Genomic DNA, 12,871 nt, shown 5'->3' on the forward strand with positions numbered 1-12,871 from the left:
CGGAGGTCAGAAAGTTAAAGATTCTGAATACATGCCAAACTCTTCAGTCCAATCCTCAGCCATCAGTGGCTCAGGGCATGGAGGTAATAGGTTTGATGGTGGCAGCAATGGACATCATTCCTTTTGCTCGTTTTCATCTCAGACCACTCTTATTGAGCATGCTCAGGCAGTGGAATGGAGATTATGCAAATTTGTCTCCTCAGATAGATCTGGATCAAGAGACAAGAGACTCTCTTCTTTGGTGGTTGTCGCCGGATCATCTGTCCCAAGGGACATGCTTCCGCAGAGCCTCATGTGTGATAGTGACAACGGACGCCAATCTACTAGGTTGGTTTGCAGTCTGGAATTCCCTGAAGGCTCAGGGTGTGTGGATTCAGTCAGAGTCTCTACTTCCAATCAATATTCTGGAATTGAGAGCAATATTCAATGCGCTTCAGGCGTGGCCTCAGTTGGCTTCAGCCAAATTCATCTGCTTTCAGTCGGACAACATCACGACTGTGGCTTACATCAATCATCAGGGAGGAACAAGGAGTCTCTCAGCGATGACAGAGGTATCCAAGATAATTCAATGGGTGGAGGCTCACTCTTGTTATCTGTCAGCAATCTACATCACAGGAGTGGACAACTGGGAAGTGGACTTTTTAAGCAGACAGACATTTCATCTGGGGGAGTGGGAACTCCATCCGGAGGTCTTTGCCACTCTGATTCTCAGATGGGGCAGACCGGAATTGGATCTGATGGCATCTCGTCAGAATGCCAAGCTCCCAAGATACAGAACAAGGTCAAGGGATCCTCAGGCCGAACTGATAGATGCCTTGGCAGTGCCTTGGTTGTTCAACCTAGCTTATGTGTTTCCACCGTTTGCTCTCCTTCCCTGGGTGATTGCACGGATCAAACAGGAGAGGGCTTCGGTAATTCTAATTGCGCCTGCGTGGCCTTGCAGGACTTGGTATGCCGATCTAGTGGACATGTCCTCTCTGCCACTGTGGAAGCTTCCATTGAGGCAGGACCTTCTCATTCAGGGACCCTTCCAACATCTGAATCTAGTTTCTCTGCAGCTGACTGCTTGGAGATTGAACACTTGATTGTATCTAAGTGGGGGTTCTCTGATTCGGTCATTGATACTTTGATTCAGGCATGTAAGCCTGTCAATAGAAAGATCTACCATAAGATATGGCGTAAATATCTTTATTGGTGCGAATCCAAGGGCTACTCATGGAGTAGAGTTAGGATTCCCAGGATTTTATCTTTTCTCCAAGAAGGATTGGAGAAGGGGTTATCAGCAAGTTCCTTAAAGGGACAAATTTCTGCTTTGTCGATTTTACTACACAAGCGTTTGGCAGATGTTCCAGACGTTCAGTCTTTTTGTCAGGCTCTGACCAGAATCAAGCCTGTGTTTAGACCAATTGCTCCACCCTGGAGTTTGAATTTAGTTCTTAATGTTCTTCAAGGGGTTCCGTTTCAACCCATGCATTCCATAGATATTAAGTTGTTATCTTGGAAGGTTTTATTTTTGGTTGCTTTTTCTTCTGCTCGTAGAGTTTCCGAGCTTTCAGCATTACAATGTGACTCTCCTTATCTTATTTTTCATTCTGATAAGCTGGTTTTGCGTACCAAACCTGGTTTTCTTCCTAAGGTTGTTTCTAATAAGAATAGTAATCAGGAAATTGTTGTTCCTTCATTGTGTCCTAATCATTCTTCTAAGAAGGAGCATTTGTTGCATAACTTGGACGTGGTCCGTGCCCTGAAGTTTTACTTGCAGGCGACTAAAGATTTTCGTCAATCATCTTCTTTATTTATTGTTTTTTCTGGAAAGCGTAGGGGTCAGAAAGCTATGGCTACCTCTCTTTCTTTTTGGTTGAAGAGTATCATCCGTCTGGCATATGAGATTGCTGGACAGCAGCCTCCTGAAAGAAGGCTCATTCCACTAGGGCTGTGGCCTCCTCATGGGCATTTAAAAATTATGCTTCTGTTGAACAGATTTGCAAGGCGGCAACTTGGTCGTCTCTTCACACTTTTTCCAAATTTTACAAATTTGACACTTTTGCTTCATCTGAGGCTGGTTTTGGGAGAAAGGTTCTTCAAGCAGTGGTGCCTTCTGTTTAGGTTCCTGTCTTGTCCCTCCCTTTCATCCGTGTCCTATAGCTTTGGTATTGTATCCCATAAGTAAGGATGAAATCCGTGGACTCGTCATATCTTGTAAAAGAAAAGTAAATTTATGCTTACCTGATAAATGTATTTCTTTTACGATATGACGAGTCCACGGCCCACCCTGTCATTTCTAAGACAGATAATTATTTTTGTTAAACTTCAGTCACCTCTGCACCTTTGGCTTTTCCTTTCTCTTCCTAACTTCGGTCAAATGACTGGAGTGGGAGGGAAGGGAGGAGCTATATATACAGCTCTGCTGTGGTGCTCTTTGCCACTTCCTGCTAGTCAGGAGGCGTTATCCCATAAGTAAGGATGAAATCCGTGGACTCGTCATATCGTAAAAGAAATACATTTATCAGGTAAGCATAAATTTCCTTTTTGTGATTCAGACAGAGAATACAATTTTAAAATGTTTCCAATTTACTTAAATTATATAAATTTGCTTTGTTCCCATGATATTCTGCATGGCAGGAAATAGTGCTGCTATCTAGTACTTTTGCAAATGGATAACAGTTTATGCAAAACTGCTGCCTTATAGTGCTCCAGAAATGGGACGGCTCCCAAACATACATCCCTGATTTTCAACAAAAGATACCAAGAGAATAAAGAAAAATTGATAACAGAAGTAAATTAGAGTGTTTTTTTTTTTTTATTCCATGCTCTATCTGAATCATGAAATATTTTTTGGGGGGGCTTCCTATCCCTTTAAGACACTTTCCAATTTACTTCCATTATCACATTTTGCACAGTTCTTTTATATGCAAACTTTCTGAGGTACCAGCACCTACTGAAGATATGCACAAGTTTACAGGGTATACGTATACTACTCAGTGATAGGCTGATGGCTGTCACATGATACATGGGGCCGGAAAATGGGATAAAAAATAAATCTGCCAGAAAAAAAATCTACTGCTTATTTGAAATTCAGAGTAAGTGCTATTGCCTTGTCTTTTTATTATGCACTTGTTAATTATGCAAGTCTGCTTTATTTAGTGTTTTTAATACTCCAGCTTATACAGTGTTGCAACAAAGGTAGACATCTTGTGGATAAATTGTTACTTTAATGATGGATAATTAGTTGCGAGTTTGAATCCTTTAATTGAAGTGGCTGATTGTATATGAACTATACAGTTGTGGATGTATTATTTAACCTTGAACTTTTAACAACAACAGTTCTTTACATGACAGCCGTGTTCCTCATTTGCCCTCTTTGAATTTGGTAAACATTATTTTTAGGTAATTCTGTGATGAACTCCTTTCATTTAATTGTAGCCTTTATCTTTAACCCTGTACCTTCAAAGATTTTTTTATAGTGTGTTCAAAAATTTCTTTATAATATTTTTTGTCAATTACATAGATGTGACTGGATGCCTATTATTGATATCCAATTGACACCCCCACCTAGAGTAATTATTTTTTTAGGCTTTACATGAGCTGTGCCAGATAAGACCTTTTCTGCTTTTTAAATAAATATATATATTGCAGCTTTAAACACGAGAATTAAAAGGACATAGAATTCAAAATTAAATGTAAGTGATTTACATAGAGCCTACAATTAAAAAAACATTTCTTATATTCAGTTTGCATATGAGCTTGTTTCCATGAGAACATACTGAGTAGGCACAGGAGTGTGCATTTGTCTTGAACACTATATGGCAGGTGTACGTGCAAGACCAGGTAAACCAAGAGAAGAAAGCAAATTTGATATAAGAAGTAAATTGGATTTTTTTTGTAAAATTATACACTTGCACATGCTAGTCTGGGGCAAATAATAATTCAGGTGTAAATACATAGTATGTAAAAAAGAGCTTCTTACTAAAGATCTTCTTGCTAACTGAGGGCCAGATTACAAGCGCACTCCACTCAGTAATTCCAGCGCACGTCCTCACGTTCGCATTTCTGGGAAGATTTGTGCTCACCAGAGCACACTTCCAAAGGCTCCAATTGCAGCCTTGTTCTCATGCCGTCAGACACGGTATGAGAACCTAGTGCAGCGAAGGGGGTAAGTCACGCAGCAATGGGCAGCAAAGATTAAATATATATGTATATACTTATAGTAACACATAAATATATATGTATATACTTATAGTAACACATAAATATATATGTATATACTTATAGTAACACATAAATATATATGTATATACTTATAGTAACACATAAATATATATGTATATACTTATAGTAACACATAAATATATATGTATATACTTATAGTAACACATAAATATATATGTATATACTTATAGTAACACATAAATATATATGTATATACTTATAGTAACACATAAATATATATGTATATACTTATAGTAACACATAAATATATATGTATATAAGCATATACATATATATTTATAGAGAACACAAAGTTTCCCATAGACCGTAATATAAAGGCACTTTTCAGTGCCTTTTTTTTTTTCTAACACCCCAGACCCGCTCACTTTAACCCTTAAAAACTGCTTTGCAGTTTAAAAAAAAACAAAAAAACAGATGTCCATATTTTCTATTTTCAAAAAGGCCCACTACACTGTATTTTGGGGGTCTGACCTCTGGTTAATTTTTTGAGCACTTATTGCTGCCACAAGCTTGCAGTAGCAATAACCATACACTTGTAAAGGCTGATTATTTTTCATGCACCCGTAAATGGGCTGATTTGCTTGTTTAAGCGCGTACGATACATTAGCGCTCCCCTTGTAATCTAGCCCTGAATAATTTCAATTTAAAATCCCACAGAACTTATTGACTTTCTTCTTTGACATAGTCTATTTCCAGAGGTCCACGCTGATTTCATTACTGTCTGATATGCATTTTTACTCTTGAAGGAAAGACATGCGATGGGGCTTTATGCATAGCTTGTATTCTAGATTCAGCTCCTGCACTTTTATTCATTTGGAATGAACTAACTAGACCTTTTGTCAGAACAATTAAATCTACTATTAATTTTTTTCAGTGCCCTCTTATTTTCTGCAGCCTTAGTTACAGGTCCAATTGGTCTACGCCAAAATACACCGCTTCAGTGATTGCTTAATGAGTGACTAATTTTTGCTTTGAGATAGAAAAACATGCACAACATGACAACACCATTTTTTCCCCAGTAATCATATTTTCAGTATTTAAAATGACGCACTGAAAATAACTTTCTAACTAAAGGGGATTTCAAGAGCGACTATAAAGAAATAGGGCTAGAGTGTAGAGCTATTTATCGCTCCCAGTCATGCGTTAACTGCACTAGAAATAAGCTTTTTGCACTCATCGGGTAGCACTAATATTAAATGTTGAAAGTAAAAAGTTTCTGCTTGCGTGCTAACCCGTAGCTCACAAAAAGCAGAACTTCTAATATTGCGACCGTGTTAAAGGGACAGTCTAAACCAGAAATGTAATAATCCCTTTATTACCCATTTCCCAGTTTTGCATAACCAACACTGTTATGTTAATACACTTTTAACTCTGTAATTACCTTGTATCTAAGCCTCTGCAGACTGCCCCTTTATTTTAGTTCTATTGACAGACTTGCATTTTAGCCAATCAGTGCTGACTCCTATGTAACTCCACGGGCGTGAGCAAACTGTTACAAATAAAACTACAAACAAAAATCTGTTTTTGTTTTTTTTTAATACACAATTTGCATTATTAATCATATAGACTTTTTTGTGAAAGCGGCCATTTGCTTAACTGTACTCACTAAAACTTACTAAAGACAATTTGGCCCTAAGTCTCACATTTCTTCCTTAAGAAAAAAATTATATATGAGCAATGTATGAAAATTGACATTCATTTATTACTCTTTCATTCATTTTATTTTACTTTAATTTTGAATTTTAGAATTTTTTTTTTCTTGCAGGAAAGAAAAGTTTTAGGCGTTCCAAGAAACAGACTATTCAGATGCCAAGTGGAGGAATTCTAGAGGTCCATATTAAAGAGGCAAAAAATTTAACAGCCGTGAAGTCAGGTGGCACTTCAGATACATTTGTTAAAGGGTAAGAGTTAGATATGATATTACTCATTTTCAGACCATTATTAAAACATTATTTTTCTGGCTTTTCATTATTGCTTTAAAATGAACACAAAACTAATAGGGATAAAGTTTTATCATTTTCTAATATAGAAAATAAAAACCATGCCCTAATGATTAATTTATTTTATGTTTTTGGTGGTTTTTGTAGATTTCTTTAATTACAAAGCATAAATTCTGAATATAAATGCAAAAAATCCAATTACAAGATGAAACGGATGAGCTTGAAGGAAGAATTTAAATTTTCCAGAAGTGTATATAAGCACTTATAACTCATATGGAAATAATAACTAGAAACAAATTGAAGGATCATTTCATTATGTGTAGTTTATTGGAAACTCCTTACGTTATATTTCTTCTTTTAAAATTAATTTATAGGCAGTAAATTGACTAAATATTTTAAAGTTAACAAGTTAGAGCATTAGGAGCATCACTAGAAATGTCACTAGACAGATTCAAGAATTAAAGGACCACTAAACACAAATTGTAAACTACATGATTTTGAAACTTCATGGCCTCGATCCAATATGCAGCGTCGCCCGCAAAAGCCAGTGACGCCGGTTTTTTCACTCTTTTGGTATCACATATACAGCGTAACATACAAGTTACGCGCGTGTATTTCACCCGTCGCCCGCAATTTTTACTCCCATAAGCTAACATAGAACCGCGTCGCAAATCAGTATCCAATATCCAGCGCAAGGACTTACGTGGCGAAAATGGAGAAATCTTACTGCAAAAATAAACTAACATCTAACGCATGTGCAATGTCTATCTACCTGTCAACCGCAATCCCCCACCACAATAACAATAATAAGAAAAGTAAAGAAAATAACGAATCTCCCGTAAAAGTCTAACACGCCTCCCAAAAATAAACCCGACACGTAAAACCCCTATATCCGCAATCCCCCCTCTCTCTACTAATAATAAATGTATAAACCCCTAGACCGACAACCCCCACAAAGCAATATGTCTATTTAAACTATTAACCCCTATATCCACCATCAAACCCACACCGCAAGTAATAACTCAGTTATTAACCCCTAAATCCGCAAACCCCAACATCGCAAACTACCTATTAAAACTATTAACCCTTAATCCGCCATTAACTCACAACGCAATAAACCTATTAAAGCATTAACCCCTAAACTGCCAAAGCCCACAACACAATAAACCTATTAAAGTATTAACCCCTAAACCGCCATAGCCCACAATGCAATAAACCTATTAAAGTATTAACCCCTAAACTGCCATAGCCCATAACGCAATAAACCTTACCATTAACCTAACCCCCCCTAACCTAACACCCCCTAAATAAACAAAAATTACCTAATTTACAAAATGCTAAAGTTACTATTACATTAAAAAAAACTAACACTACTTTAAAAATACAAATAAACTAAGTATAAATCAAAGGGGCAGTCTAATCAAAATTCTGGAGTAGACTGTCCCTTTAAGCTAGAATTACAGAAAATAAAAAAATCTAAGATTACAGAAAATAATAAAGAAAATTACAAATTTTTTAAAAAATTGCACCTAATCCCTATGAAAATAAAAAAGCCCCCCCAAAATAAAAACACCCCCTAATCTAATAAACTACCATTAGCCCTTAAAAGAGCTTTTTGCAGGGCATTGCCCCAAGATAATCAGCTCTTTTGCCAAAAAAATACACAAAGCCCCCACCTAACAGTAACCCCCCCCCCCCCCACCAACCCCCCCCCCCCCCCAAAAAAAAATAACCTAACACTAAAAAGCCTAAACTACCCAGGGCATTCAGCTCTTTTGCTGCCCATCCTATCAAAATAAAATAAACCCCCCAAAAACTCCTTAAAAACCCTAAGTCTAACCCCCAAGTGGTCCTCACCTGTCCTGAAGTCTGGCGAAGAAGGTCCTGTACCAGGCGGTGAAGTCTTCTTCCAAGCGGCGACCTCTTCTTTCTTCTTTCAGGAACCAGCCGGCGCGGAGCGGAGGGCGGAGTTGAAGACTGATGACCGCGGAGCTGAAGACCGGCAACTCTGGAACTGAAGACCAGCGAGCCTGGAAGTGAAGACCGGCGACAGCGGAGCCATGGAGCGTGGAGGATCCTCTTCATACGTTTCTGAACGTCGCCAGTTTATCCAACTTACACCACTTAGGAACTGCCGGCGCCGTATATGTAATACCCCGATGTACGAGGTGAAATTACGGGCGGCGCAGGTTTCTGCGCTTACGCTGAAACCTGCGCCGTATATTGGATCGGGCCCCATATTTGAGAATAATTTTGCAATGAAAACTGAAGCTTCATTTTGTCAAATGAGTATATTGTTTTTTGTTTCTTTCCTTATCCACCAGAACAAAACAATACTTGCTAACCAATCACAAACTAATATTCAGATTTAGGGGCATATTTATCAAGCTCCATATGGAGCTTGATGCCCCGTGTTTCTAAAGACCGCTTCTCTTGACAGAAATCAACCCGATCGAATACGATCAGGTTGATTGACACCTCTGGCTAGCGGCCGATTGGCCGTGAATCTGCAGGGGGCGGCATTGCACAAGCAGCTCACAAGAACTGCTGGTGCAATAATAAATGCCAAGAGCGTATGCTGTCGGCATTTCGATGTGCAGCGGACATGATCTGCTATATCGGATCATGTCCGCTCGCACCATAATAAATAGGCCCCATGGCATGAGCTCCTTTTGTACATATGCAAAGAATACTTCTCCTATCATGATTGTTTATGCAAAACTGATAATCCACCTTTTACAAACATGTGGCTGCTGAGAATCTTAGGAGTGAGGGGGAAGTAAACAAAAGCTTACATAAATTGCCTGAAAGTTTTAACCCAAACCTCCCTGGGAGAAAGGGAAACAAGCACAATTTTAAGATGTATTTTACAGCAAAAAGACAGCAAAATAAATAATGAATGTATATTGCAATAATAATGTATATTGCAATAATGTTTTACTTAACAATAATTAAACATTTTATACGTTGTTGAAATGTCAAGTTTAATGGCCCTTTAAGTGCTTATTTAATTTAGGGTAGTATGGAGAAAGGAAATGAACAGCAAACAGTTTAATCAAGTAGACAAAATGTGAAGTATGAGTAAGAGAAAAAAAATCTAACACAAATAATGGAACATAGTAAGTGTGGCTTTGGGAAAGTAGTTAAAGGGACATTGTATGTTTTTTTATAATAATGGTGAGAGTCAAAGAATAATATAATGGTGAGAGTCAATGAATCATCACATGTGGGTTATATTTCCGGATTCCTGTCCATCTGGAGGAGGTAAACACTCCTATATTCCAGAGCTTTGCTTCACCCCATCTCTTGGAGCTCATCTACCACTCACAGTTATTGTTTTTGCCTTCATAGTTAAAGAAGAAACTATGTAGTGCTCCATTCTTCACATTGTTGATAGGAGTTCTCTAACCTCATTTGAGACCATATAAAGCCCCAAGCAATTTGCCAGAAGTAGTTAGACTCTTTTAGCACCATTAGTTTTTTAATTTAGGGCCACATGGGATATTTCCAATACGGGTGGAAGGGGTTAAAAAATTCAGGAAGTTGTGTAACTTGCAGCATTATGGGTAATCTCCTCTCTACAGTCATGCTCGGAGCCATTTTAGCTGCATGTAAGCTGGTTTTCATTAGAGCTGTGAAGGTCGTGAGCGCATTGAATTGCATGTCAGAGCATTATAGGTAGGGTGACCATATTGCCGCTTTAAAAAGTGAAACAAATACATATGTCAGGGTTCTTATAATGGAACATTATTCAAAATATTTTTTAAACAGACCTGGCATATGTATTTTTCATATGTGTCCCTTTTTAAAGCGGTAATATGGTCACCCTATGTCAGGGTTTCACCCTGATTTTGTTTTCTATTTGCTATTTTCCAATCCTAGACAGGGGTTTGTTTGAGCTGCTTCTTAATCTGATCCCTTAGGGAGCCCTGTTAAGTAACAAATATATGGAATATATTAATTCTGATGGCTGAATTTATAGCAGCTTTGAATTTCTCTAGTTTAGTGAAAACCTGCAAGTGAGGATGCCTCGCATTGATGCTCTGTTAAGGGAATCAGCACCTTTTCTCAAACCTGAATGTGTTTTTGAGCTGGTGTCTAAGATTTGTAATAAACCAGGGTTAACCATTGTTCATTCTGCCATGTTTAAGGCTATGTACAATACTGGATCACCGTACTGTGACTAATAAAAATGGCTGTTTTTTACTTTACAGTAAAGTGATGATGTTATTTTGCTTTCCATCAGGATTATGTTTCCCTTAACAGCCTCTAATCTGGAGGTCTGGGAGGCAGTCCCTAAGGTCGATGGAGCTATCTCCACATTAGCCATGAGGACTACTATACCCTTAGAGGATAGCAGTTAAAAAGGTTAGCATTAATGCTAAAAGTGTTCTGGCTAAAGTCTGTTGATATTGTCTCTAACAGAAGACTCCTGACACTGTTGTTTCAGGAAAAGATATGTTTTGGTCCCGGGCTGGATGCTATCATATTCAGAGTTACTTATTGTAAAGGTGTCTTTTTGCATCAGGATAAAAAAAATCTAAGGACAAGGACCGAACTATTGAATGTTTGTGTTCATTTCAGCACTCCACTTCTCAATAGGCATCTTCTCTTTTTTCATTCTAGCTGTTGGAGGATGTGGAGGCCAAGCTCATCCTGGAATAGGGCCAAGCAGGCCAAGAAGTCCACTTTGACTTTTAAATCAGCATAAAGTTGTGTCCCCCTGTCAGGATTCAATCTCTGTGGGGGGCAGATTGCATCTTTTTGGGGAAATTTGGTCAAGCTTCATTCTCTTGCATTGTAGATCCAGAGGGAAAGTCAGTTATTGCTCTAGTTCCCTTGGGTGAACAGAGTCAAGCTTTTCTACTCAAACATGTTCTTAGTTTACAAAAAGGAAGAAACATTTCATCCTGTCACAGATCTTAAATCCCTGAATGGGTTCCTGAAGGTTCCAACTATATGGGCTATTCTCCCTCTAGGTCAGTTCATGTCAACCATCGAACTAAGGGATGCATACCCTTACATCCTAATTCACATGGACAATGTAATATTCCTCAGGTTTGCCATTCTGGACAGTCATTACCAGTTTTTAGCAATGCCGTTTGGTCTCACCAGTGCCCTTGTTGATGGTTTCCCATAACCTTGGCATTTCAGTTGCTCCTGATCAGAATGATATTCTAGTACAGGATCCTTGTCAAAAGAAAATCAAGCACACAGATGCTATACTGTTTCTGCTCCACAGACACTGCTGGCATATATATATATATATATATATATGTGCCAAAGAGCTCTCTTGTTCCAAGTACTCGTTTCTTTCTTGGATGTCTAATAGTCTCTGTGTCCATGACACTTTTTGTGACAGAAGTGTGCAAGCTCAAGCTTTAGTCAACATGTGCCAGGTTGCGGCACACTCCTTTACCAACTGTGGCCCTTTGAATGAAGGTAATTTGGTTGATTGTTTCTTTGCCTTGCAGAACTTGCTATGTGGACCTTGTTCAGGTGTCCTCTTGAACACCATGGGGTCTTCATCTCAGAAGAAACCTTCTGTTTCAAGGTCCTTTCTTTCATAAGAATCTTCAGACCCTAGATTTGATGGCCTGATAATTAAATGTATTATTTTGTCTGACAAATGCTTGTCTGACAAAGTGGTTGAGACCTTGATTTAAGTGAGGAAGCCTGTAAGTCGATGTAGTTATCGTTGGAAGTCCTTTAGGATTTTTTAAATCTTTTAGTTTCTCCAGAAGGGTTTGGAGAAAGGTTTATTATCTAGTTCTCTAACACACATTTCTGCTTTGTGTGTTTTGTTTCATCTGAAGATTGCTAAGGTTCTTATACAGGCATTGGTGCAGGCTCTGATCCATGTAAAACTTGTGTGTGTGTGTGTGTTTCTGAGCTGTCCTGTAAATCTCCTTTACTGGTCTTAAATAGCTCATTCTCAAAACAGTATTATCCTGTTTAAATTCTTCCAAAGAATAGATATGATTAGTCAAGAGATTATTACCTTCCTTGTGTCATTCTTTAAGTGAGTTTAAGTGAGTAAGGGCTAGATTAAAAGTGCGGCACAAATGGTTTTGCGCAATCGCGATTTTGCGATCCATTTTCAAACTGCTGATATTACAAGTTACGCTTCAATCCTTACTGCTATTCTAAGAGCTGTGGTAAACTATTTTCTTAAATTAAAAAGTGTCACTAAGCACATCAAAAATACATTGCAAAGTACACTTACACCCATAAATACATTTTTAACCCCTAAAGCGTCATCACCCCACATCACAAATTAACTAAATAAACTGTTAACCCCTAAATCGCCATCCCCCCACATTGCAAATTACCTAAATAAACTATTAACTCCTGAATTGCCATCCCCCACATTGAAAAGTTATAGACTAATCTCTAAACCCCTATTAAAATAGCCCTAAATTACCTTGAAAAAATCCTAACTACCTTTAAAATAAAAAAACACCTGTAAAATTAAATAAAAACCTAATCTTACCTTTAAAAAAAACAACTAACATTACATTCAATTGGGCAATGCCCATCCAAATGCCTTTTTTGGGGCAATGGGTAATTTAAAGGTTTTTTTTTTTACTTTGGGGGGTTGTAATGTTAGGGAGTTAATAGTTTTTAAAGCAAAAGAGCTGATTGCTTTAGGGCAATGCCCCAAAAAGTCTCTCTTAAGGTATATTGGTAGTGTAATTTTA

At 38.0% G+C, this 12,871-nt stretch overlaps 1 protein-coding gene across 3 annotated transcripts in view; it reads left to right on the forward strand.

Moving 5' to 3' along the window:
• SYTL5 (synaptotagmin like 5) overlaps nucleotides 1-12,871 on the forward strand; it is a 407,166-nt gene that overhangs the window by 357,768 nt on the left and 36,527 nt on the right. For all 3 annotated transcript variants that reach the window (XM_053706464.1, XM_053706465.1, XM_053706466.1), the window contains one exon: nucleotides 5,996-6,131. In XM_053706464.1, the coding sequence (XP_053562439.1) occupies nucleotides 5,996-6,131 (136 nt within the window). The remainder of the gene's footprint in view (nucleotides 1-5,995; nucleotides 6,132-12,871) is intronic.

The sequence above is a fragment of the Bombina bombina genome, chromosome 3 (genome assembly GCF_027579735.1).
Source record: "Bombina bombina isolate aBomBom1 chromosome 3, aBomBom1.pri, whole genome shotgun sequence".
Classification (NCBI taxonomy): Eukaryota; Metazoa; Chordata; class Amphibia; order Anura; family Bombinatoridae; genus Bombina; species Bombina bombina.